This window comes from Alligator sinensis, unplaced genomic scaffold (assembly GCF_000455745.1).
Source record: "Alligator sinensis unplaced genomic scaffold, ASM45574v1 scaffold88_1, whole genome shotgun sequence".
Taxonomy (NCBI): Eukaryota; Metazoa; Chordata; order Crocodylia; family Alligatoridae; genus Alligator; species Alligator sinensis.
In genome coordinates, this window is record NW_005842347.1 from 842,131 (window position 1) to 869,042 (window position 26,912).

General features: G+C 41.0%; 1 protein-coding gene across 1 annotated transcript in view; it reads left to right on the forward strand.

Annotated features, from left to right (window-relative positions):
* Positions 1 to 26,912, forward strand: part of CCDC178 (coiled-coil domain containing 178) — a 387,761-nt gene that overhangs the window by 55,627 nt on the left and 305,222 nt on the right. Inside the window, exons 3-9 of the mRNA XM_025210410.1 lie at positions 3,862 to 3,941; positions 6,760 to 6,899; positions 9,419 to 9,450; positions 14,705 to 14,784; positions 15,966 to 16,166; positions 17,536 to 17,756; positions 24,136 to 24,278. Coding sequence (XP_025066195.1) covers positions 3,862 to 3,941; positions 6,760 to 6,899; positions 9,419 to 9,450; positions 14,705 to 14,784; positions 15,966 to 16,166; positions 17,536 to 17,756; positions 24,136 to 24,278 — 897 coding nt within the window. The remainder of the gene's footprint in view (positions 1 to 3,861; positions 3,942 to 6,759; positions 6,900 to 9,418; positions 9,451 to 14,704; positions 14,785 to 15,965; positions 16,167 to 17,535; positions 17,757 to 24,135; positions 24,279 to 26,912) is intronic.

A 26,912-nucleotide genomic window follows, 5' to 3' on the forward strand; every position in this document is an offset into this window, starting at 1 on the left:
CTACAAGGCCCCTTCCACCCCTACTTCTATGATTCTATGGCAGCAGCGGCTCCATCATGGATGTGAGCCCCACCAATCAGAGGGACTCAGGCTGGTGGGCAGCGGGGAAGGGGCTTGAATGTGTCAGCTAGCTGAGCCAAGCATGCAGCTGGGGAAATAGCTGCTGCCTTGTGGCCCCTTTTATGTACTGGAGAGCGGTGCCCAGGCTGGCCATAGTTTCTGCAGCAGCGCGCACAGTGTGGGCTTATCCCTTCAGCCTGAACCCTATTACCTGTGGCTGCTGGGCACCAGGCTGGGCATGCGCTGTTGGCTCTTCCTCTACCTGGGGGTGGGGGACACAGCACAGCCCCATGTACCAGGTGTGGGGTTCTACCCCTACGGCTTCCCCACCACTGCTGCTGCTGTCATGGGGGCCCACGCTGGCTGTACAAGTAGGCGCCACCCAGGCCAGCAAACTGCAGTCAGCCATTGCGTGAGCAGATGGCAACAGGCAAGCCATAGGCGCAGCATTGCCCTGTGTACTGGCAGCTGACTGCAGTTCGGCAGCTTGTGCGGCACCTACTAGTACAGCCAGAGTGGGCTTCTATGATGGCGGTGACAATGGTGGGGAAGCGGCAGGGGTGGCGGGGAATCTGTAGGGATAGTACCCTGTGCCTGGTGCCCAGTGCTGTACTGCACCTCAGGCTTCCCTGCTGCCACCACCTGAGGCATGGCCAGACACTGATACGGCATGGCCCCCTGAGGCGAAGGGGGTAAGGAGGGGGTTTATCCCTCCATCCCATCTTCTACTGGGGGACCACAGCTAGCGTCTGCTAGTCATGGCTGCCGCCTTTGTTGCTAGCCCCTGGCCAGGCAGACCCTGGCTGGAGATCCCATGGGGAGAGGGGATGGAGGGGAGAATAAACCCCCTTGCCTCCTTCACTGCAGGGAGCCATGCTAGGTCAGCCTCTGGCCACATGCCAGATGGCGGTGGCAAGGAAGCTGTAGGTGCTCCATGGCTTGGAGTACCAGGCATGGGGTGCTACCCCTGCGGCTTCCCTGTTGCCATCTGCCTGCCTGGCAGCTGACCACAGTTTGGTGGTGCAAGTGATGCCTACCAGTGTGGCCAGGGCGGGCCCCCCTGACAATAGCAGCAGGGAAGCCATAGGGGTGGAACCCTGTACCTGGTGCCTCATACTCAGGGCTGTGCCACCACTAGGTAGAAGAACAATGAGCAGGGCATGTCCAGCTTGGCGCTTAGTGGCCTGGGGGACAGGTAATAGCATTGGGGCTGAAGGGGCGAGCCCACACCATGTATGTTGCTGCAGGGGCTGGGGCCATCCTGGGCACCGCTTTGCAGCAGGTAAAAGGGGCTGACAGGGAGGAGCTTTCCTTTATGGAATTTGGCTCCTGGGCCCCTCCCGCCCTCCGATTGGGCCTTTGCTCCTGGGCTATCCCAAGCGAAATCCTGATGCCGGCACCTGGGAATGCACAGTGGGATTGCCCCCTGGCTGGGAGGGGGGCTCTGGGGTGTCCCAAGCCATGCTGAGCCATGAGCAGGGGGGAAAAGCCAGGTAGAGTTTGGCTGGGGTCTGTAACAGGGTGCCTGCTCAGGGTCGATCTCCGTGGCCCACCCACCTGTTCTTGGGCCAACCACCCGCTTTCTCATCCACCACGCCTTGATGTTGATTGATTGATTGATTAATTGATGTCAGTTAAGCGGAAGACTACCCATTTTGCTGCCCCGATGCCAGGTGGCACTCTCTGCGGCTCCTTTCCTCCCCTACACCGCAGCCCAAGCCTCGCAGATGGCATCTTGCTGTTCACATAATCACCGGCCCCCACACTGGGCCCCATAATCCTCCTAACAGGACCCCTCCATGATCCCTCCACTCAGGCGGCCTCCCCACCTTCATTCAGGCTACCTAGCCCCCTGAAACTATTTTCCCCTCTCGGGTGTGATCCCCCCAGGACCTCTGGCTACCAGCCCTGGCCCACCTCCAGGCTAGTCGGGACCCCAGGCCCCCAACTCTTGGGCATTCCTCGCAGTGGCCCCTGGCCCTTTTGACCGTCCTGGTCCTGGCCCCAGCATGGACCAGTCGAGGGTACTCTCTTGTTCGGGTCAAGTCTCTAGCCCCTCACTCTCTCTAGGGGTCTGCCCTCTGGGCCCTTCACACAAACACAGGGGTTACCCACGTGGTGGTGGGGGCTAGGGGTTAAGGTGCCCTGACCCACCTTTCACCGGGGTGGTAACTGGCCTGGCATTTCCTGGGGGCCCCCGCGCCACTGAGAGCCCCACCAGGCCAGCCACTCCCGGCAGGGTGCAGTTTTAGGTCATGCCCAGGACCAGGAGCCTCCTGACCATCCCCTACAGCTCCTCCCTTACCCCCAGATGATCTCAGCAGCCCTCTGGCCAGGCAGTTTTGGTGCCTGCCCTCCAGCAGCCGAACTGCCCTGTTTATATAGACAGCCCCTGACTCAAAATGGCTGCCCTCATCAGCCCAGCACCAGGCCCTTAAAGTGGCAGGCACACACAGTGCCCTGCTACAGGGTCCCTTCAGGGTGGGAGCTTAAACCCCCAGTAATACTTGCCTACTGGGGCCTGACTTCCCTCCAGCCTGAAGGGAAGGGAGGGCTCATTTTAGCCCCCCACCCTGCAGTTTCTAGCCTGAGCCACTGAAGGCACGTGCTTGAATTTCTGGAATCTAAAGTGAATGTCTATTCACTTGCAAATCAGTTCAATCTATGTGGGTTAGACTAACCTGGAAAGATTAAATCAATTCGGGTTTGGGCTTTTTGAATGTCTGTTCCTAGCCTTACAGATATATTTAAAATTCTGTGCGTTAGCTAAATTAGTCAATTCCTTTGCAAAATATTAGGACCCACCATTGGAAAAAAGTACTTTTGGAAAATGGAAAAAAGTGCCAGATTTTACAAAATCTTAGTAGTATAAGAGTACAGGGCTTTCCACCTTGTATGCTTGCTGATCCATCATGACTAAAACAAAACCCCAACCTTACTAGCGTAAGTTTGCATGGGCGGTTGAGTTGGCTTATTAGACACTTTTCCACATGTCATTCCCATGTAACTTTTGTGCTTAAAAAATCTGCAAGCAAACAGCATTTTGTGCATGTATTGTGAACCTGCGCTCCTAAGAATCTGTTTGCACCAACAATCAGGAACTAACGTGCTGGAGTTTTTCAGGGCCCGTTACATTAATATAAACGAAAAAAATCCATGCTACTCATGTGCCATAACGTCTTTGGCATTCCATTTAGCATATTTGGTACAGTTTTATTTCTCTAGCAGTCTTTCACTTCTTTATTATAAATGTTCATGTCTTTTTTTTAAACTGTTTAGAGTATTTACTGTGGTAACTTTTGCTAGTTAGTTTGCATGGGATTTAGTAGGTTTTTCTTTTTTCCCTTGCCTGGGTCTCTCTGTCCCTGTAGACAAACATGATTATCTTTTACAGACTTTACATATTTATGGATCATCGTCAAATGTCTATTATGTTTGTTCAAAATAATATTGTAGGTCATCCATTTTGTCTCTTAAATCTTTGCTGTTATTAATTGTGCTCATGGCTGAGTACAAAATAACATGCATAATTTAAACATTTAGGCTATATGCATGAAGACTTGACAGCCTGTTCTTTATCCACAGTTTTAGTTAATTAAATTATGATTGAGATGGTTTCATTTGGTGTTTGTAATATCAAAGTCACTCGCCCATATGCTTTTCTCTATATTTCTTAGCAGAAAATGTGCCTGCCTTTTGCTACCAATATAGTTATGTAACCCTGCAGAAATACTATTTTCTAGGGTGATGAAATAAATGCACTTGTCTTCAATAAATATTTAATTAATTTCTTTAAATTAGGCTGCAAGGTCTAGTGGCAATAATGTTTGAGACTCAATCACTTTCCTGTTCTTCCAAGGATAGTAGTGAGCCCCCACCTGGTAAGTCATCTGTCTAAACTTTTATATTATCCAGCTTTCAATTGATTTAGGCTTTGAAAGCCTTTTAAAAGGAACTAATTATTTTTATGAATTTGTAACTGATTTAATAATTTTAATTTTTTTTCTCTCTTCCTACTTGTAATAATGTTTGACAACTTTTGTGGAGCTAGGGAGAGAGGGCCCTAGTGACCTTAAATCCAGGCATTATCTACCTCCCTGTCTTTCCCCTGAAATCAAAATTATTTTTTCTGTCTGGAATAACTATAAAGTTAACTAGAATTACATATCACTTTTAAATTCTGCAGAAAATAATAAATAATTCTCTTTCTCATCAAAGTACATTTTACTTGCCATTCATAAGTGGATTTGTAAAGTTGTTCATGTAGTTTGTGGTTATAGTCTGTTGAAGATGAATTCTTGTTAAATAAGCTGACTAAAAAAATCATTGAGAAAATTTAACTTAAATAATATTTTAAAGAGAATCAAGAAATGCAAAAAACGGCAACATTATTTTGGCCACCTTTTTATGCATTTGGAAATGCATTTGAAAAATCCACTATTAACGTATTATAGATTTAACAAGGACAAAAAGAAGATTCTAAATATTTTCACCAAAGTTGAAATAATGTAGCTTTAGGCATCTTAAATCTTAGATTTTCTACTCTTTTTTTTTCTACTTGAGTTGTATAGACTTTGAGCCAGATTGTGCCTTTTAAGCACTGGTTTATGTAGAACATGATGCAGAGATTCAGCACTTTAGAGGAAAATGGAAAGAGTAATTGTGCTTCTGTATATAGGAGAAGTACAACTGCTGTACTACCTACCTGTTAGGGAGTGCAGCATGTGCACCTTGCACAGACCATTAGCTTCCCATATAGAGTCATCCAAAATTCCTTCCAGAGGCAGTGTTGAATGGTCACCTTAGTCAGTTATCCTGCCAATATTTTCTGCAAGCTGTCATTCCCATCCTGATGAGACTCTTCACCACGAATTGAGGTTAAAAGGTCCTTGGCTTTTATCTGGAATGGTTTGAAGTCACACAAATTTCTGTTTCATTTGCTGCCAAGACAATAAGTGAAACTTTCTCTGAGGGAAGAATTGTTGTTTTGTTTGTTTGTTTGTTTTGTTACATCTTAATTTCAGTTACAGTTATAGTTGAAATTTTTTTCAGGATACAGTGGGTAACGTGCAAGTAATGCAAAGCAGTAAACTCAGAAGCAGTTAGAGCCAGAGTAAACTGCTTCTGGGCACAGTGTCTACATGTGCGCCCAGGACAGCTGCAATTTGAGTTGGGGCAGAGCAGGCCCCTGGCTGGCTATGCTGACTGGGCACAATTTACACTCCCAGTCAGCATCTACACGTGTGTTTCAGTGCAGCTATTTACTCCTTCATAAGATAGTACTGTCCCCGATGATACTATCTTACAGCAGATTTAATTAGTTTACTGCGCCTTAATATGATTTGCGCATATGTAAACAGTGACACTTGATTGCATAGCTAATTAGTCTACTCTGCAGCAAAGCACGTGTTGATGCACCAATGACATTAATTAACCTCACATGATTTTATATCTAGGGGATTTACAGGACAGCCAATTGGAATTCTCTATACTACTTAAATGTGAGTCAGGTGGCATAGTCTGGGTCTGTATCAAGCTGTAGAACTGTATAAGGGGAGAGGAAAATTGAGTGGTAGTTTAACTTGAGTGACTTCATAAAATAATGTATTTTCAGGTCGTTTGAATTTTGTAAATAGGGTAATGTAAATGAGGTAGTTTCTAGAAAATGAAAAGTGTTTTTCTGTGCCTCCATCCCTTTTAAAAATAAAAGGTTACTCTGGCTACAGCCAGGTATAATGTATTCGGGAGCACTTCAAGTTTGCCTACAGATCCATTAGTGCCCTGTGATCCCTTTTATTTTAGTCTCAGCCTTTCTAGAGGAGAAAGTGGTAATCACATCCTATTATTTGTTGTCATTTTTGTTTTGGACAAGTCTGCTTGGAGGAACAGATGAAAACCATCAAACTCATTTCAATTATGGTAAATCTAGAGATGGGGGAGCATAATAAACTGCATTTTGGCCTTTTAAGCCCTTTGTCTTGTCTCTCTCTCCAACATTTTCCTCTTTTTATTTCCCCCTTTTCTTACATTTCCTTTGTCTCATTTTAGATTTTATTCCTTAACCCAGGGATGTCCAACTTATTTGGCTTGATGGGTCGGATCCAAACATCAGGGCTTCTCAGAGACTGGATCTCTGGTGGTGGGGCAGTAGCTTGTTGGTGTGGCTGACAGCCATTGGTTGCCATGGCCTTAGAACCAGGGGTAGGGTGAATGTCATGGCTGCTTACCCCCCTTTTCTGCTGCTGCCGACTTTAGTAGCCAGTAGTGACCAAAGACCCCAACTTAAGCAGTGGGTAAGGGCATAAGGGGGCAAGCTGTAGTGGTGTTCACCCCCTGAATTCTGGGGACGCACCAAAATGGAGGCTCCAGCAGCTGTGCTAACATGGTCCATAGCTGCAATTTAACCACTTTTAGGATGTGTGTGGCGTGCAGGACATCAGTCAAACAGGCCTGCTTTTAATCCGTGGCCATTTTCTACTTGTAGTTTCCTAAAATCTGGAAAGTTGGTTTGATTTGAGATTTGTTTTGTAAATCAGTGTAGGATAGAAGTTTGTACAGAATGTTTTAGAGTTAGGTGCTTTCTCTTTTTAGTCATTCACAGTATCTATATTGTTTGCAGATTTAAAAGAAAAAAAATCTATCCAGTATTACTAAATTGCTGAGTTTTGTACATAATCTTCCATATTCTTTTTTTTCCAGGCAAGAGCAAAGAGGTGCTCTTAGGTTATCCACCCAGGCGTCGCAGTTGCGCTTTGGTAAATACACCATCGTTATGTGTTAACAAAGTTATTCATCTTATTCAAGAGCTGGAAGTAAAGCTTGAAAAATTCTTTCAACAGGTACATATGAACTAAAAATGCCCAAATATTAGTACAGTCTTAAATTTCTAGATAACAAGATTATATCTTTAGAAAGGATTCCTATGTTCATTTTTAGACCACAACCTGATGAGCCATGATGACATGGTGCTAGTTCTGTAACTCAGAAATGTATCCCTTTAGATGTATGTTATTTTGGCCAAGTATGAAACATCCTCTTTTCCTAGTGGTTTGAATGATAAGATTCTGAATGACAGCTGGCATAGCTTTTGTCACAGGCAGGTCTTGGCTTACCAACCTCATCTCCTTCTACGACCAGGTAACTCTCCACCTGGACACGAGAGAGCAGTATGACATTGTATTCCTTGACTTCCAAAAGGCCTTTGATCTAGTATCCTATGTTGTCCTCATGAGAAAATTGCAGGATTTTGGGCTTAACTCCTAGACAGTCAGGTGGGTGAGAAACTGGCTGCAGGATAGGACCCAGAGAGTCATAGTGAATGGATGTGTCATCCTTGTGAAGTCGGCAGTGGTATCCCACAGGGGTTGGTGCTTTGGTCCAGTACTTTTCAACATCTTTATTAAAATGATTTGGATGTGGGGGTGAATTGCTCACTGGCCAAGTTCGTGGATGATACCAAGTTATGGAGAAGCGTGGTCATGCTTGAAGATAAGCTACAGATACAGGTGGACCTAGACAGGCTGGCAAATTAGGCAGTTTGAATCCTGATGAAGTTCAACATTGAGAAATGTAAAGTGGTCCACCTCAGGATGAGCAACCCTCAACACACCTACAGGCTTGCCAGCACCAAACTGACCAGCACCACAAATGAAGGGGATCTGGGGGTAATAATACACCACGGTATGAATATGAGCCAGAAGTGTGATACTGTAGCCAGTAGGACAAATAATACCCTGGCATGCATCAATCAGTGCATCTCCAGCAAAACCAAGGAGGTGATTCTTCCACTCTACTCAGCGCTGGTGCGACCGCAGCTGGAGTACTGCGTCCAGTTCTGGGTACCACACTTTAACAAGGACCTGGACAAGCTTGAGCGAGTCCAAAGAAGAGCCACCCGTATGATCAGAGTCTTACATGGCAAGCCATACAAGGAAAAGCTGAAGGATCTGGGAGTCTTCAGCCTGAGGAAAAGAAGGCTAAGAGGGGACCTGGTAGCAGCTTACTGCTGCACTAGGGGAGTACATCAAGGACTACATCAAAGGCTCGGTGAGCAACTGTTCACCAGGGCACCTGAGGGGCAAACTAGGAGTAATGGCCACAATCTCCTGGAAGACAGATTCAGGCTCACCATTAGGAAAAACTTCTTCACAGTCAGGGTGTCCAGACTGGAATAAACTCCCTCCAGAGGTGGTACAATCACCTACCCTGGAAATCTTCAAGAGGAGACTAGACGGTCACCTTGCTGGGGTCACCTGACCCCCAGTTATCTTTCCTGCTTGGTGCAGGGGGCTGGACCCGATGATCTTCCAAGGTCCCTTCCAGCCTTATAACAAATGTATAGGACTTTCTAAAAATGCCTTGCTAACTTTGGCACAGGGCATGAACATAGCTGGCAGCTAGTACTATATGTTTCTAAACAGAAGGCTGAAGAGAGAAGCAAACTGTAGGGGGAGAAGAGAGGCTATCTATGGGCCGATAAGCAGAGGGAAGTGGAAAATGCATAACTTGATAGTATGGTAGGAAATTTACAATGGTCATCTTTGGGAATGCAGTCAGGGCTGCTGTGAGAATATACCTATACACAGTACATGTTTTCTAAAATAGTAAATATATGTTTACTCTGCAATACCAATATATGAGCACTCAAATTAGCTAGCTCAGGCCCTTGTAGCAGTCTGTTCATAGCTGCATTGGGTTAAGCAGAGCTGTAACACCTAACAGGTCTTGTGTAAATACTTAGCCCTTAAAGTTTGACTTGTGTACCCATTCAACACTCCTGCAGTTGCAGTCTCTATGGGCTTTGTCAAAAGTTCTTTGAATTCAGTGGGAAGATTTCTTTTCACTATAGAGAGCTTTGAATTTTGCCACAAATTAAATTAAACATCTGCTAGAGAACTCTGCTGTCTTTAGAGAATAAATATTAAGAGGAGATAGTTAAGACTAAAAGTAAAATAAATTCTCAAAATTCTGGGATATACAGACACTGCAAAGTTAGGTTAACTTACATAGGTTGGTTCTATTTTTACTCACAGAATATTTTGGTTTACTTATTTTTAGCATAACGTAGGTCACTTACTGCTTAGATTTTATGAAGATAGGAATCAGTATTTTGGTATCATATGTTTTCTTTTCTTTCTGGATTTGTGTAGAGGTTTGTCTGAAAGGATATTGAAAGGTTTGTTTTGGGAACCTAATTCAAATTCATGGTTTTTGTTATTTTGAAAAATGGTCAAAACTGTAATTGTTTGATGTGTCCAGCTTGCAATATAAAGTTTAGTAGACTGTTAAATTTGTGTTAGAAATTAGAAAATCTATTTGATCCATATGTTTACTAACATTTACTTTTTTCCATTTGCAGTATGATCACATACTTAAGGAGAAAATTCTATGGTAAGAATCATACATGCATTGCATTTTAATGGCAATAATTGTTTGAGAAAGTAGACAAAGAAATACACATTTTATGAACTTTAATACTATATTTTTCCCTGCTTCAAATGAAAATAAAATTAGTATGCTTTCTTGTATAGTTTTTTTAGAAAACTAAAGGATTTGGGAAACTGGTAAGGGGATATGAAGCATCTCAACTAAATTTTCAGTTGATTTCAGTGGAAGCAGTTAAGTACTCAGTGCTTTTGGGAATCGGGTCCCTTCCACAGCTACCTGAATATGGATTTTTAAACTTTCTTATTTTTCTTTAACCTTGGTTTGGAAATACTAACTGCTAAGAACAGATTGTTTGTTGAACTCTACTTCAGTGAATGTTCTGTGCTATTTGTAAAATCATTCTGCTTAGTTTACAGTTTCTTAATTTTTGATTGATTTATATAAACCATTTACTGAATTTGTTTAAAAGGTCAGTTACTGTATTTTAACTCATCAAAGTTAAAAAGTCCATGATGTTTCAGATTTATGTTGTTCTCTGAGGCTATATACCCACATGCATATGGCTTAGGTCTGAAATACATTGGCCTTGTTTAGCTTGTTTGCCAAGAGAACCTTAATAAAGCAAATTATTTCTAATCCTATCATGTATTTTCAAGGTATTGTTCTGGTAGTTATCCCCAAGTAGTTCCCTGAAAGTGTTACTATTTGAAACCCCCTTGCCATCCAGAGCACTGGTCACAGATGCATCTGAAACAGGATTACTTGGACTGTCTCCAAGTAATGAGGGACATGTGTTTAATATGAGTGACATGGTCCCTGAAGAACAGAGGACTGCACATAAAAGTATTTAAACTACAGGCTGAGTGGCATTCCCCATTCTACAGTAATTAGTAGTCCACATACTAACCACCTAGCTGCATCTCTTCTACTGTCTATCAGAGTTTACCATGCAAGAGCACAAACAATGTCTTTGGCGTTTTTACAAAATGTTTCAGTATTGGAAATCTGAAAGACTTCTGCATGAATCATACTGCTCATATTTAAAGAATTATGCAGTAGATTTTGCTGGAAGATCTGATGTGAGATATTGGAGTCATTCTTCAATCCCTGTTTGACTCTGGCAGGCACCCTTCATTCTTGTCAGCCCACATTCTAGTGGGAGGCAAAGATAGGAAGTAGTGATGAAGTTTTCAGAAAGGAAGATTGTATATCCTTTCTGCCATCCTAAAGAAGATAATTCTTGCCAGTTGCCTAAAGTAGGATCTGTGTTGACACTTAACAAGTAACTATTTTTTTCTTTTTTATAAAATTAACTTTACTTCTGTAACGGTATAAAATAACCGTTCGTTTGAGAAGTAGTCATTATGGATCCCACAAATCCTTCTTTCTCGAAGCATATTGATCGTTGGCTAAAATGGGCTTTAGATGATAAAGAAACTCGGAGGGAGTTCTGGTTGCTTCACCTTTTGGGTCCTCTCAAAGGGTCATGAGAAGGTAAAGAACACATGCCACCGGTAGAGATGGATTCACACTGACTATAATATTTTAACTACAGTTACTGTAGAACAGGGAGGGGTGTCAAACTCATCAGGCCTTGCAGGTGGGATGCTGCATGCAGCATGCACTCTGGACCAGCCTTGTGTGCTGTATGCAGTGAGAGGCATACGAGGGAGGCAGAGCACTCCTACTAGGGATGCAGAGCCAGGCCCACATATCACCATGTGGTTGCATTGTTCAGCCTTCTTCCTTTGTGGATAAGTTCCTTCCTTACTGAGGACAGAGGAGGAATCCACATGCTAGACCCTCCTGCCATGCCTGAAATAGCTGTTCCTCTCGCATCAGCATTTCTGACATTATCTGCAAGCCAGCTTGGAGGAAAAGCACTAAGCAGGGGACTGTTTCTGCCTGTTTTTGAACTTGGGGCCTTTGTGAGGCAAACAGCTGCTATGCTACAAGGTATCAAGGTACTAGAACTCAAGGTACTAGAAAACAAGGTCACTGATCAGGAACTCATGGCTTGTGTGCAGGTCCTTCAACAGGCAGCTCTCTGCTTTAACGAATAGCAAATGTCATAGCTGAGATGAAGGGGAAGACTCCTTAGTGCCTTGCCTGGCATGTAGGCAGTGTCAGGTCCCTACAGGGCAGCAGTGGGGTCAGGAAGTATGCATGTTCTTGGTGCAGACACTGACTGCTGTAGTTTGTAAAGGCTATGGCTTGGGCAAATGTGAGTCCTTGCAGTCCCCATTCCTGAAGTGGAGTCAGCATTGGAGCTTTCCCCCTGCTGCTGACCTCCTGTGGGTTGATGAGGCTAGAGAATCATGGTGCCAGCACCCATTGCATAGGCGGGAACACCTCCTACATTGCCTTTCTTGCTGGGGACTTGCCTATGTCAAACTGGTTGGTGAACCAGAGACCATGTGACCATAGCCTTGGTCATGTACACACAATGGTACTTGGTGCTGTGTACCACCCCTCGCAGAAGCTGAACAAGCTCTCAAAAGCAAAAGTAGCAGGCTTTAACTCTGCTTCAGTGGGAGCATAGCATTTGGCATTCACTGTACCTACTGTACTGGACTTAGAAATCCAAGGTCTTCTCTGCATTCATTTCCTTGGACATTTCTTTCCATGTTACTTCACTGATTAGTTCCCTTAATTTGTCAAAACTTGTCCTTTGGAAATAATAATAGAAGTAATTATAGACCTACTTTTCTTATCTCCATTTATATGTAAGTGAGTCAACTCATGACTAAGGTTGTTTCTGATGGTGCCTTCATAAATTTCCAAAACCAAATCTAAAATAGTCATTCATTATGGGCTGAAGTAAAATTGATGAGTCTTTTTGGCAGTGGAAACTGTGAACAGATACACTGGCTCTGCAATTCCAGCCCTGGGGGTTACGGTTGGTCCTGGGTGGGTGTGGTTCTTCGGGTGGTCAGCCAATCAGTACTTTCCTTTGCTCTCAGCTGTCCTCTGGAATCTCTGCAGATTGTGGGAGAGGAAGCGGGTGCTTGCAAAGCACACCGGGATTCCCTGCACACCAACCCCCTAGCTCTGGATTGCCAGCACATATAGAGTCTTGGATGCGCTGGGGTGCTCTGGATGATCAGGTGCTTGAATGGCTGTACACACATTTCTTTCTGTGTTTTCATGTTGCTTCAAATTCCCCAGAAAATCTTCTGTGTTTCAGGGGTGTAGTTTGTCACTGTGTTGGTCTAAGGACATAGGCAGACAAGGTTCTTTGGGTAAATCCGATATCTTTTATTATCCCAACTCAGATAGTTGGAAACATTTTTCGTTGCAAGCTTTCAGGTACAATTACCCTTTGTCATGCAGAGGAAACGTCTGAAGATGGTTTGTGCTCTTCCTGGATGGAGCAGTAAAGCAGCCAGAGGCCAATACCTATGCAAGACAGCCAGTCAGTTAAAATGTAAATTGAGGTGGTCAGTTGGTGAGAGACGGGTCGGGGATAGGTGGGGGTAAGAAGGGGAATGCATATATTCATTCTCTTCCCCTGTCCTCCTGTGTCTCGTCCATTGACTAAAGCTACATTCATTCCCCTCTCTCCCCCTTCCTCCCCCCCACTTCTCTCTCACCTACCGACCTCCTCAATTTACATTTTAACTGACCGGCTTTCTTGCATAGGTACTGGACTTTGGCTGCTTTACTACCCCATCCAGGAACAGACCATTTGCAGATGCTTCTTCTGCCTAACGAAGGGTAATTGTACCTGAAAAATTGCAAAGAAGAATTTTTTTAACTATTTGAGTTGGTCTAATAAAAGATTTATCCAAAGAACCTTGTCTTCCAGAAAATCTTAGCGCTTCAAATGAATATTTGTCCATATCCATCCATGATATATTGCTCTGAGATCCCACCTGTCCCACCCCATTAAGTATGTTCTTTTTGGTAACAAACAAAGGATGGCCTTTCTATATGCTCAGTAAGGTGTCTACGGACTGCTGGGGTATGTATCGGGGGGTCCCACAGCTACCGTATTGCCTATTGATTGGGGAAACAGGAAACCTGCTGCTTCCACTATTTCCACTTTCTTCAGAAAAGAATTAGATCTCTATTGATGTTTCTGGTCTGGAAAAAGGTTCTGATTTTGCTACTGGCGTAGAATGATTCCCACCACTGCAAGTAGAGCTTTCAATTTTCTTAGCTATAGCATCACCTTAATAGCTGATGGTATTTTCTTTAAGTATCTGGCAGCAGTTAAGTGGCTGGGGACTCCCAAAGATTAGGTGATACACATATAGAAGTTGGCTTCCTAGCTGTCAAAAGACAACTTGACAAATAGGTATTGACTTATAAAATAAACTTGTAAATGTTACCCTGCTCAGTTAGTTACTCCTGAACTGTTGCTAGAAAAGCCAAGACAGAAACATAGGATTTTTCACACAGGATAAAATGTCACTGTTTCTGATTTTTTTTGCTTTTCAGTTTTAATATATAATAGCAGTAATGTCTTATTTTTCTGTCACGTCCTCTCCTTTTGAAATATGTTGTTGCTTTTCAGGTGTAGGTATTAAGAATAAGGTGTTTGCTTTTTATTTGTATATATGAAAGTAGGAACACTACCATCATGTAAGCAAAATTCATTCCAAGTAGTACCCTTCACTTCTTAGGTAAAAGTGAAGATAGATAGTACGCAGCTAGATAGTATTTTTCGAGATATAAAGTATTGACATTGGAAATGTGCATGGAATCAGATTTTAAACATTCATGAGCAGTGCCATAATGAGAGGGGAGAGATAGGGGCAACTATCCAGGACACCAGTTTTGGGGGGAGGGAGGTGGGCAATGAAAAAAGCAGCTTCTGCCAGCAACCTTACAGTTGCATTTGTGATTGTGATGGCAACCAGAAGTGACTTGACAGTGTGCCTACATTGCTGTTCCAGAGTGTCTTGCCAGATACCTGCGTGGAGCTACAGAAAGGAGGACAAAAACTTCTGTGTGTTGAACCTGGATATATGCCTCAAGAGTTAACAATCCATAGTAAATAAAAAGTTTAGAGAAGCGTATGTAGTATGAAATAAACTTTCAAAACAATACATAAATGGAAGGTGTGTAATTATAATTTTCTCTGTACTGGTTTCTTTACTTGTCAGATGCTTTTAATTCTGTTTAATTAAAATTGTAAAAAGTGTATGTTTTGATTTTTGTCCTAAAAAGGAATGCCCATTTGATAGTATCTGTTTAACAGCACACCATTTTGAATGATCAGATTTGTTCTCACATATGACTCTGAATTCAGGATTTCAAAAGTGGGAAAAGATGGTCAGTTATCAAGCTCCTCTCCATTGGATGTAAAAGAGACTCCGATATATTGTGAAGGTAAAAATATTTTATGGTAATTCTGAATAATTAAGTTTTTCCTTATTGAACATATTTTAAAACTGTCATAATGTATGTAACATGTAAATACTTCATAGATTTTTATATTTTTCATAGGAAATTTAAAAGTTATGTTAAGTACTGTTAAATTGTACTCATAAATTACTTTGTTTATACTGAGGCATATTGTGCTTCTGTGATGAAACCTTTACTATATTTTAAGACCTTTAGGGATCAAACTTACTAAGAATAGGTCTTTGGAACTGCTGGAAATTCCAGAACTCTTTTTCTTGGTATCTCCACAGACTGATTGCAATAATTCCACTGCAGAATATTCATGTTATTCCCTTGAGATAAAGGCTGAAACTCTTTCACAGTTTAGAACAATAAAATAGCATTTAGCTCGGACTTCTTAAAATACTGTTTTAAAAATAAAATAGACTTGACTGTCTGATTATTCAAAGCAAGCCAATTACAACTGTTGTAAATAAGTATCAACAGCTAGAGACTTCAGCAAATCCCATTGACTTCAGTGAGGTCTGAATTTTAACCCCAGCTTTTAAACGGTGTCTTGTCTTGTGCTTGGAGTTATTTGGACAAACATGTTTAGCTGAAAAATGAGGGGCACATGCAAAGCCCTAGAGACTGTATTTTAAAATAGTTTTATATGGATCTGATTAATAAATGAGAACAGCATTTTTCCCTTCAAAGATTCTTTTATGGACATACCAATTCCTTAGTGCTTGAAGCATTTTAGTAGTTTTTTTGACAGAGGTTAATTTTGGTGTTTAATTTAAATTCCAGTAGTTACACAGTGATGTTGATAGACCCCACTTAGTATTATCAGAACCTGATGTTTTGTCAGTGTTCTAAGGTAGTCGTTAGTTCTTCAGAAATTAGGAAAAAAGTTTTAAAGGAAAATAGAGACATTGTCAGTTGTACCTTATTAGGGTGGTCTTCCTGTTCCTGAGAGAAGCACAGAAGAGGTTTTTCCTCTAGCTATTTTACTATATATTTTCTCTATGCTGGGTCAGAAATAAGTGAGGGATATAGAGTACAATTTTTGTTTTGTGACTAATTGTATATGATCTGGTATATGTGAACAGGCCAACTTTACGTTGTGGATGAAGCTGAGACAGCATGTATATGTTTAAGTTTATATAACCTTTAAATATATTTAGACAGCAACATATTAACCTTGAAGCAGGAAACTGAAGCTCTATTATCAGAAGTCATTGAGCTAATTAAGCGGCTAGAAGCTGACCGTAAAGAGGCTGAAGAAGCTTTGAAGTTCGAAAAACAGCGCAAGAAAAACCTTGGCATGAAAATTGATTGTATATCGCTCTGGAGACTTCAACAGCTTCCTGCAGTGGTGCAAAAAGGTACTGGGGTTAAAACTAAGAATATTTGTTATATTGCAGTTAGTTAATTTTGAAGGAAAGACTAAGTAATTACAATACAGGCTAGAGTTGCATTGACTTGGATAGCACTGCAATGAACTATATTGTCTTACCTCTAAAAAATTAATTTACCTGAACAATTCTGCAAGAAAAACTACTGTGGAACCTTTGAGCATTGTATAAGAAATTATATAATAGTTATATAATTATAATAATATACATATAATTATAATACATGTAATTAATTATATAGTGTGCTTGCTCCTTGGCTAGAGAGCTACAAAGGCTCTCATCTCAAAGGCTAGGTCTCCAGCCAGGTGATGATAGGGCCTGAGGGGAGCTCAGTCACTGGTAGCCTGCCCCCTCTCCTGCTGCAAAAGGGGGCAGGCTGTCAGTGATCACCTGACAGAGCCCACAGTTGCTGGGACGTGCTGCAGGGGGCTGTGACAGCTGCTTTTGCATGATTCTGCTAATCAGCTTTTTGGCCAAATTGGATGGGGATGCAACCAGTGTGGCCAGCAGAAACCCTCCAGGCAGGGCTTCCTGACAGTTGGTTGCTGGGTGGGCTCTCAGGGAGCCAGCCATTTTCTTTTCTCCCTCCCCCTTGGAGGTACTAAGGGGGAATGGAGAACAGTGGGGGCCCTAAAGACCACATAATGCTCTGGAACATAAAAGTTTGTCTTTGAAAGAATTACTGTTTTTTAGTCTTTTCAGTGTCTTTGTAATGTTACAAACAGATTGAATGGCTGTACGCTTGTATTTTTGCAGCACTGCAAAGATATATTTAGCACTACAGTACAATGCCTGTGTATGACCATAGACCTGTTTCTCAAGAGTGCTTGGACACTTAGCTCTCTTTACTTCCAATAGGTATCATATTACCTCCATCAAAATATCTAATTTTAGAATTTAAAGACAGCAGTGACTAGTGTTACAATTGGGGAAGTTGTACAAAGCTGGTATAAACTCTTCTAATAGGTAGTGGATTCCACAGAAACTAGCTCTGCTCTCTTATTCACTCCTTCATTGTAAACTTTTCTAGCTTAAAAGATTGTTTGCTTAATGTACTGGACATTATTAGACATGAGTTTCATACTGCTCTTTATTTCATAAAATATTTTATAGTATTTCTTGTAACATATATATTTTCTCTAGTCTTTAAAAAATAATTTTCAGCAATCTGTTATAACTCCTAAAATATTTTGAATCCTAGCAACACATTTTATAAGCTCATTAAATATATGTTGCATGTGTGTAGGTGTGTGATATATACCCTATTTATATACATAGATCTATATCTATATATACACACATACACCACTAATTAGATTTTTTTCCCCTTTCTTTACAGAATATGAAGCTTGTGCTCAAGATATTTCAGAGTTGCAGTGGTATTTTGACTGTAAAAATCATCAGCTACAACAGGTACAAAACCAAGTGCTTAAGATAAAAGCAGTTAATAAAAAGATTCAGGAGGATGTAGACTTCATGAAGAAACACAGCCCTCTGCTGGAAGAAAAGCTGAATCTTGAAGGCAATGCTGTAAAGGATGTATTAAAGGAACATGGAGAGGTAAATAGAAATAATGCAAGGGTGTTTTTACTAAGAAGCACTCTAGTTATTAAGAGATACTTTTACAATAACCATCTATTGTTCATGCAAAATTTTTTTTTCATATTCTGTGAATGAGAGGATTGGAAACACTGCTGAGTACAGGAATATTCTGCTTGAATGTATTCTGTTCTGCCTTAATATTCCTTCTTTTTGGTTTTGTACATTGCCTTTATTACTAGCAGGTTTTCTTTTTTTCCCCCCTTTTTATCCTGAAAAAATTGTAAATTTGTTCCATTTAGAACAATTTGGAGTATTCTTCTAGAATTAATACTTTTAAACGTGATATAAAGGAATTGAAACACTAATGTTACATTTAAGATCACTGCTGTTTTTCTTTCTCAAATGTTCAGCAGGACTTGAAGCACCCAGTGTAATTGATAGAAAAGGTTATGAAGTTCAGAAAATAGAAGAAATATATGTTTTGTAAAACTAAACACATTTTCAAAAAATATTTTACACTGTAAATCCTGCTCTGGTCTCCAGCTTGTGTTCTAGTCATTTACTTTTTCTCCACTAAACTTACTTATTTATGCCCATTTTTCTCCAACTTCCCAATTTTAGGTACTGTTCCATTAGTTATATGTGGATGTCAACAGCATTTTTTATGGATTAAAAAAAAAAAAGAACCAAATTGAAAATCTTTTTACCTCACTTTCTAATCACGTAGCTGTAAAAGCTTATGAATTAAGGTTGGAAGAAGGCCTTGTAGTAACAAGTTTCTATAGAGATATTTTAAAACTTTTTGTATTGTTGCCATTTGGATAAATTAATTATACATAAACCCCAACTCAAGAATTATGAGAATAAGTGAGGTTAGAAGACAAATAATTCTCTTTTAAATATTGGGGAGAAAACTTAAAACAGGTAGGAACATTTTTTTTTTGCTCCAGTTATTCAAATTCAGTTAACGAATCAGGAAAATCCCAAATCTCTGAATAAAGGAATGTGCGTGCTGCTACTTGGAGATCTATGTAGGTGGACCCTTGTGTCTGTATGGAATGTCATAAAAGTCAAGAACAGGATGTTCAGATGGGACAGCAATAACTGGTAGAATGTCAGAGAGAGCTTGCATTTTAGGACTAGCTAACATGGTTTAAAATCATGTTAAGGTAAGCTATTGCTTAGCACACTTTTTGTTCATTAATATAGGACCAGCAATGGAATCTTGAATTTGTTTCCAAGATTCCTGATATGTACATTGAGGCAGCATAACTTTTTAAAAATGCCCAAGCTTTCCTCATTTCATATGTTATTATGACGATTCACACTAAACTGCTTAGGAAAAGCTGGATTGAAACTAAACTGCTGAGGTCGTAGAATCATAGAAAATTAGGGTTGGAAGGAACCTCTGGAGGTCATCTAATCTAAACCCCTGCTCCAGGCAGGATCATCCCCAACTAGATCATCTCAGCCAAAGCTTTGTCTAGCCAAGCCTTGAAAACCTCCAGGGATGGAAATTCTACCACCTCTCTGGGTAGCTTCTTCCAATGTGTTGTTATCCTCTTAGTAAGAAAATTCTTGCTTCCTAATATCTAACCTAAACTTTTGTTGGTGCAGCTTCAGACTGTTGTTCTTTATTTTGTCATCTGCCACTACTGAGAATAATCCAGCTCCATCCTCTTTTGAACCCCACTTCAGGTAGCTGAAGGCTGCTGTTAAATCCCCTCAGTCTCCTCTAGACTAAAGAAGCCCAGTTCCCTCAGTCTTTCCTCATAAATCATGTCCCCCAGCCTCTCACCCTTTTTGTTGGCTTGTGTCATTGGATCCTCTCCAATTTGTCGACATCCTTTCTGTAGTGGGGGGCCCAAAACTGAACACGGTACTCCAGATGTGGCCTCACTAGTGCCAAATACAGGGGAATAATCGCTTCCCTTGGCCTACTAGCGACACTCCTACTGATTCAGCCAAGTATGCTGTTAGTCTTCTTGGTAACTAGGGCACACTATTAGCTTATATTCAGCTTGCCCACTGTAACCCCCAGGTCCTTTTCTGTAGAGCTACTGCCCAGCTAGTCATCCCCCAGCCTGTACTAGTGCATGGGATTGTTCCATCCTAAGTGCAGGACTTTGTACTTCTGCTTGTTGAACCTCATGAGATTTCTTTTGGTCTAGTCATCCAATTTGTCTAGCTCACTCAACCCTAATCCTACCCTCCACTGCATCTACTACTCCATCCAGTTTTTCCCCAGGTGTGCCTTTTGACACCTTCAGTAGCACAAGCACCATCTGATTGGTTGGGAATGGTTTAGATAACTTAATTAAAAAAACAAAAAATTTGTTATGAACTCACATACCATGAGTTATATATGTTGCCTTTCCATTTTTCTGTCTTGTTTATTTAGATTATAAGAACTTTTGAGGTGTGAGCTATGTTTCCCTATGATAGATCTTTAAGAAGCACATAGCCTAGTGGGTCTTTGGCGGTGATTGAATATTTTGGTGTAGTCTTAATATATAAATAATGTATTGCATACATAACCCAGTTTTAAAGAACAGAAAGATCAAAGTCAAACAATCAAACTGGGGAAAGATCAGAATAAAAATTACCCATACAACTTCTGATTTTATCCTTGTAGTCCCCATACATTATATTTTAATTAAAAAGTTGCTATTTTTTCAGTGATATCCCTGCCTTATTCAGTATACATCATGATCAGGGCTCACAGAAGTCATAATCAGTGTATTTTATAACATTTCGTTGTATTGCACTTCCTGTGTCCTGACAGGGTATTTAGCAGAATTCACAGATTTGTTGGAATCTGAGCACTTCTAAAAGCTCTGCTGTGGCCTTGAACTTGCAAGGTCCGGACTGTTAACTAACCTCCTAAGTGCCTGTGCCACCCAAGTTCCCACTGTGTTGTGTCCAGCATTATTTAATACATGCCATCCAAATTGTTTACTTGGATGAAAAAATATCCATTTCCTTTTGTACTTTTATGTTGCTATCTTAGTATTTGAGTGTTTTACAGACACCACAGGCAATAAATCCTCTTCATATCAGTCTGAATAGGGGAGGTGGTAATATTGCCTCACTCTTCAAACAAAGAATCAGGACAAGGAGATTAAAACAAATTTGTCAAAAATGTCCAGGTATTTTAGGTACCTGGTTGGAGACATGTACAGCTATGTTTTTTTTTTCCCCCAGAGTACTTAGTGTCTTTATTGCATGTTGTATGTTCAAAACATAGCTAAAAATTACTTCAGTTACCCTTTTGGGCATTAAGCACTTTTACAAATCTGATTGCAGTTACCTTAAGTTGAGCATCCAGGGTATAGAAACATAATTATAGTTATTTAAAGTTTTATTGAATTGATTTGTCAAACATCACAAAAACTTTGTTGCATAAATAGCGCACTTTAATCCTCAGATAATCTTTATCATCCTGCAGTTCTCTCCCTCATTCACTACATACTTTCCATAAGGCAAATGTACTAATGAAAGTAAATTTAGGCTGTGTCTATTATGAACTCAGCAGCCTAGTGAGCTGGCTTTAAAAAAGCTAGACTGGATATCTCAAAAAAGACTAAACTGGGAGGGGAACGTACAAATGTTCATGCTTGCAAGGGAGATCTTCCATGTTGACACATAGAAGACCTTTCTCCTGGAAGGAGCTTGTTGAATGAATGTTTGCGCACACAGCTGTAATCTTCTTCAAAGGGAATTTACAAAACACCTTTTGTAGATGAGCCTACGAACTTCACGTCATAAATCTAATGGATACAAAAAATCATAGACTACATACAGGCATTGGATTTATGGCACATTGTAACCTGCCTGCCATCTGATAACCCCAGGTAACCTCTCCATATTGTACTAGCTACATTCTATCACCAGGTCAACATTTCCCATCCCCCCCACACCTACCTGTCTCGCGCCTATTAACTGCCATCCCCTCTGATCTTCCCTGCCATGCATTTGCATTTTCATAGATCTGCATTTTGCATATTGGCTTGAGCTTCTATTCCACCCAGGAGAGCACGCAAACACCAGCAGACTCTCTGTATGCCTAAAGAAGGGTGTTTGTACTTGAAAGCTTGTAAAGAACAATATTTGTATTTAGTTGGTTTAATAAAAGAAATCACGTTTACCCAAAGAACCTTGTCTGCTTGTATACTTGTCATTTCTACTAGGAGAAGAAAGATGACTTTTCTCTGCTCCTATTGTCATCTCCTCTTGTTTTCATCCCTCATTTCTCTGCAGTCCTTTCCATTTGCATTAGGTTGTGCCTTCTTTCTTTCCTTTGGGCATGAACAGTAGAAACATTAACAGTGAAGAGACATTCTCCTTGCTCTCTGTAACAATGCCTGTTCTAAAGCAAGCCTTAGCAGTGGGAGGAGCACTTGCAAAAAAGGTCTTGTCCAGTCAGGGTATAGCAGCTGTATGGAAATGCAGCTTCCTTAGTGCAGTTAAAATCTTAAGAGAAAAATGCTGTTAGTGTCTAATAAATGTTTGCTGAACATGTATAGACTGTGATTTTTTGCATGGCTTATACCTTGGTCAAATTTCAAAGCAATGGTTAAGGTACATCTCTTTAGCAGGTATAACTCCTGTTAAATTTCCTATAGTTTTCCTTAGTTCTTTCTGAGGAAAAAAATGAACATCCAACATGAAATTTCAGCCTGAAACCAATTCATATTTTTTCAAAATTAAAGGCAGCTTCAAAGAGGTTCTTTTATTAGAAAGTTTGAATAACCTTAACTATAGGTATAACTCTTACTTTGGGTTATATTTTTCTAAGATGTATAGGATTCATTTTAATGACAAATTTGAGGTAGACCTGTTTCTGAATAATGGTTAACAGTAGTTTTCCTAATAAATTGCATTTATGTAATAGCATGAAACTTTGGATTTAAGATTTGTTATTAATAAGCCCTGTTTTATGTATGCGTTTTTTCTAAGTTCTTGTATTTTTAAGTAAGGAGTCAACAATTATATATCAAAATAATTAAACTTGTCATAAAAACAATTGCATTTGAGAAAACTGCACAAAATATTTTGACTAACTTTCTTCAACATGATATTGGTCCATTTCTCTCTCAGTTAAAACATCAGCTGTGACCACTGCATCATAACAATACAATATATCTGAATCGGAGCTGGTAGTAATAGTAAAGTTTTTTTTTTTGTGGGTTTTTTTTAAATCATTCTTATAAAGTCTAGGAGTACATTTCTGTGCATACTGAGGTTATGTATAATTGAGTTGAGTATATACTCTATTTTTAAAAACTAACATTTTTGTTATATCAGCTTTTGAGGGTATTTTCAGACTATTGGCTAATTAAAGGTTACGCCGTTATCTTTTTTATTTTATTTCCCTTCTCCCTGTTGTTGCCTTGGGAAATACTTGATGCAGTAAAAATGTTGAGATGATCTGAAATGCAATTTGGAAAATAGACTTTTTAAAAACTTCTTTCCTAAAGCAATTTTAAATTAGTACTTTTTCTAGTATTGAATTTTTTCTTTCCATTGTTACATGGAACAGCACAAAAGAAATCTAAACATAGCAGTTGTAATGCTACTTAATATGGTAAGGATGTTTGTTCTGTGTTGTGACAAATTATTTTGTCTCAAAGTTATTAAATTTTAGAATAAAATATTCAAGTCTTGTAATGTGCTTTAATTCATGTGTTTTAAATTAACTGATTAATCCAATTTTATTAGTTTTACCTTCTCAGTTCCCTTAGATCTTGGCAAAAATATATTAAGCATATATTTTCTTTTTTCAGAGAAAGATTTAGATTATAGCATATTCCTTGTTTTGCTGTAACGTGAATTTAACTATGGAGGGATTTCTCAAAGGCAAAGTTATTATAGGCTCAACTCATTTTGAAAGTTAATGGGAGCGGACTGCTTCACTCCCATTTATGCCATTGAAAATCTCCCTCATTGTTCACATTGTCTCAGGGTGTCTTTTACATAGGTGAATGTCAGGCCTGTACACTCACTCTGGGACCTGTAAGTAATGATCTGTCAGGTGGCTGATTAAAGCCTTTGTGGCTTCTTTCAGGTTTTTGTATTCTGCTGCATAGGTCACTGTCTTCCCATGCAAGTAGGCACCTTTTCATAGAAAACTTTCAAATGTTTCAACAAAATGAGTCTTTTTGTTAGCTCTTGCTTCCTGATGGTATAAGACCCTATACCTGCTCTGTTATTTTCTATTTTGACTATATATGTACTTCATGCTTTATTTGTTGTGGAGCGTTATGACATCATAAAATACTATATTCTCACTTCAAAATTGGAACCAGTAAGTCATAAAACAGAACAGTTTTTGTATGTTAGAATATAATGCAAATTTAATCACAAAAAGTTGTAGAAGATTTGTTTTCTTTTTCAGGCATCAGAAATATATAACAATATTTATCAAGAACTTATGAAAGTCCAACAGACTTATAAACACATCTATGAAGAAGCAGAGAAGGAGAGAAAATCTATGTCTCAGAAAATTAAATATGCTGAGATGCTTTTGAATCAATATGAGTAAGATTCTTTTAAAATAATGCTCTATTTCTACATTTTGGTGGTTTTCAATGGTCTGACAATTGAGAAGCATAATGTGAAGCACAATGATCTACATTCAGAACATATGTAAACATTGAACATGGATTTTCTATAGATTTTGACATTAAAAGTTGTTTAGTGGAGTGATTTAAATGAGGAACGTATCTTAGGCCCTAGATGCATGTTATCTTTGTAATGCTATGACATGTAGAGTGCTACAAAAATAGATTATGTGAAGGCCATGCCTGCACAGTTCCCTGACTGGAGTGTAACACTGTTGCCACAAAGGCATGCTCTCCTTTCAGCAGACAGCAAGGGGGTTGATTGCTCCTTAGCTCCTCCTGCCCCTATTAGTGAGCAGGATAGACTTGCTGACAGGCTCACCTGATCAGCTGTTACTCCTGTAGCAATGGCTGACAGCTGCCTGAAAGCCACCCTTGGTGGCAGTAGCTGATTGGGCTGCCTCTGTAATTACCCCTGTCCAGGACAAAAGTCCAGTTGATTTCAGTAACATAGCATCAGGCCCCAAATAAGGAATGTTCTTTAAAAAAAAAAAAAAAAAAAAAAGGATGACTAATTTTGTTTTCAGGTTTCCTGCAAACCAATTTGGAGGTTTGGCTCTCAGTATAGAATCCCTCTGACCTTTTCTGAATAACTAGTTGTAGAGAATATTGTTAGCAATGGCTGTAGATCAGGGGTGCCTCAGATCCAGGTCCAGCTTGTGGAGCCATGTAATTTGATTTTCGTGTATCCCTAAGGGTATGGAAATTTGATAGTGGGAGAGTGGTGGCAGTTAACACTATTATCACTCCCCTGCCACCAAATTTCCAAGCCCTACGTGGCTGGATTGAACATGGCCAGGCTGGCCCCATGCAGAGAGATTGGGCCATATTCCTGTATGGGTGAATCAAGTTGGGACCTGATCCATCCATGCAGAAAGGACCTGGCCAGGGCCCAGTGCAACAGTGTGCAGCCCAGCTGGGGCTTTATGCAGCCTCATGAGATCAGGCTGCAGCTGGGCTGTTCCTGCGCAGCTGTGTCAGGCCCTGGCCAGGCCCTTCCCATATGGTTGCATTGGCCCCAGTCAGGCTGTTTCTGTGCAGCTGGATCAGGCCCTGGCTGAGCTAGGACCACATGCTGGATCAGGCCTATGGGCCAGATCCAGTCCACACATGGACTTGGACTTGGCACTGCTCATCTGGCCTGTGGTCTGAAAAGGTCTGGCACCACTGGCATAGATAAATTGCTGATCATAGTTTATCTGCTTTAGATGAGTGCAAACTGTTTAGAAACATTTAAAAAAATGTGACTCTAACTTTTGCCTTAACCAGGTTTTAACCATAGTTTCTGAACTGGTACTCGGCATAGCATGTTCCAGTTTACACTTGCATTTAAACCATGTTTAGTCTCAGTTCAGCTGAATCTGCTGCTTTTGGCAGAAATTGGTTACTTTTCTAGTGTAGGCATATTATAATCATTTGGGAGTTCGGAGTCTAGAATACTACAGGAAAGACTAAACAATTAGGAACACTCATTCACTAACCTGCACTGTTGATGACTAGATAGTTCAGTCATTTAAGTTGGTTAAAAGGAAAATTGATCAATTTTTGTTTATTGCAGGAGTGTAAACAAAGGAATTGTTATTATGCTGGATGAAATCCAAATCCATTATGTTTTATATCTTGTTTCTGGCATTGGTCAAAACCAAATATACAGGAAGGTATAAAAATTCTGTAATAGGAAGATATGGTATAATCTGCATTTCCCTGGTCTTTGAGGCCCCTTCTACATGTGCAGGTAATGGTGTGATGGGAATCTAAAGCACGATCCACATAATTGTGCCTCCTGCTATGCATGAGGCATGATTGTGGGATCATGCATTAGATCCCATCCCATCTTATTGCTGGTGGTACAACTATGGCCAAGAGTCCTGTCAGTTGTGGGGACTCTTGGCCCCAGAAGCTGGGGGATACTGTTGTGGTCTCCTAGCCATGGGGGACTGCCTATAGGTACAAATTTAAAGCTAGATAGAATGAGGTTGTAACGTCTATGGGCCCCACGTCCGGTACCACCCTTTGTCTGGTAGCCCCTCCCCCTCATCCCGCCTGCCACGACTTGGATGTTAAGTGATTCGAAGGAGGGGTTCAGTGGAGATCTTCTGCCAGAGGGGCTTGCCCGACGTGAAGGGGGGTACTCACGGTTGGGTCCTCAGATGTTCCACGGGGCTCCGCCACCCCTACACCCCGTCCACTCGCCAACCGGTCACTTGTTGATGAGAAGGTCATCTGCCGCTACTTGCAGCCCTTCTTATTGACAGGCCTCCCCGAGACCAACGGTCGTCTTCAGGCAGCCTGGCTCAGCCTCCGCCTGACCCGGCCGCTAGCTCAGGTCCTTTCCTTTCTTTTCTCCCTGTTCTCAAAAATACTGCTCCTTAGGAATGGGGGAACTTCCCGAGTTGCTGCTCTGGTCCCAGCAACCCCTGGGGGTCACTCCTCCTGCCCCCACCGGGGCTTCCGGCTCTTGCCTCAGCTGCTGGGCTGATGCCCAGTTGCCTGCCTGAAGCTCTGGCTTTGGGGAAGCCGCAGCGGCAGCGGCGGGCCGGCCGCCCCCCCT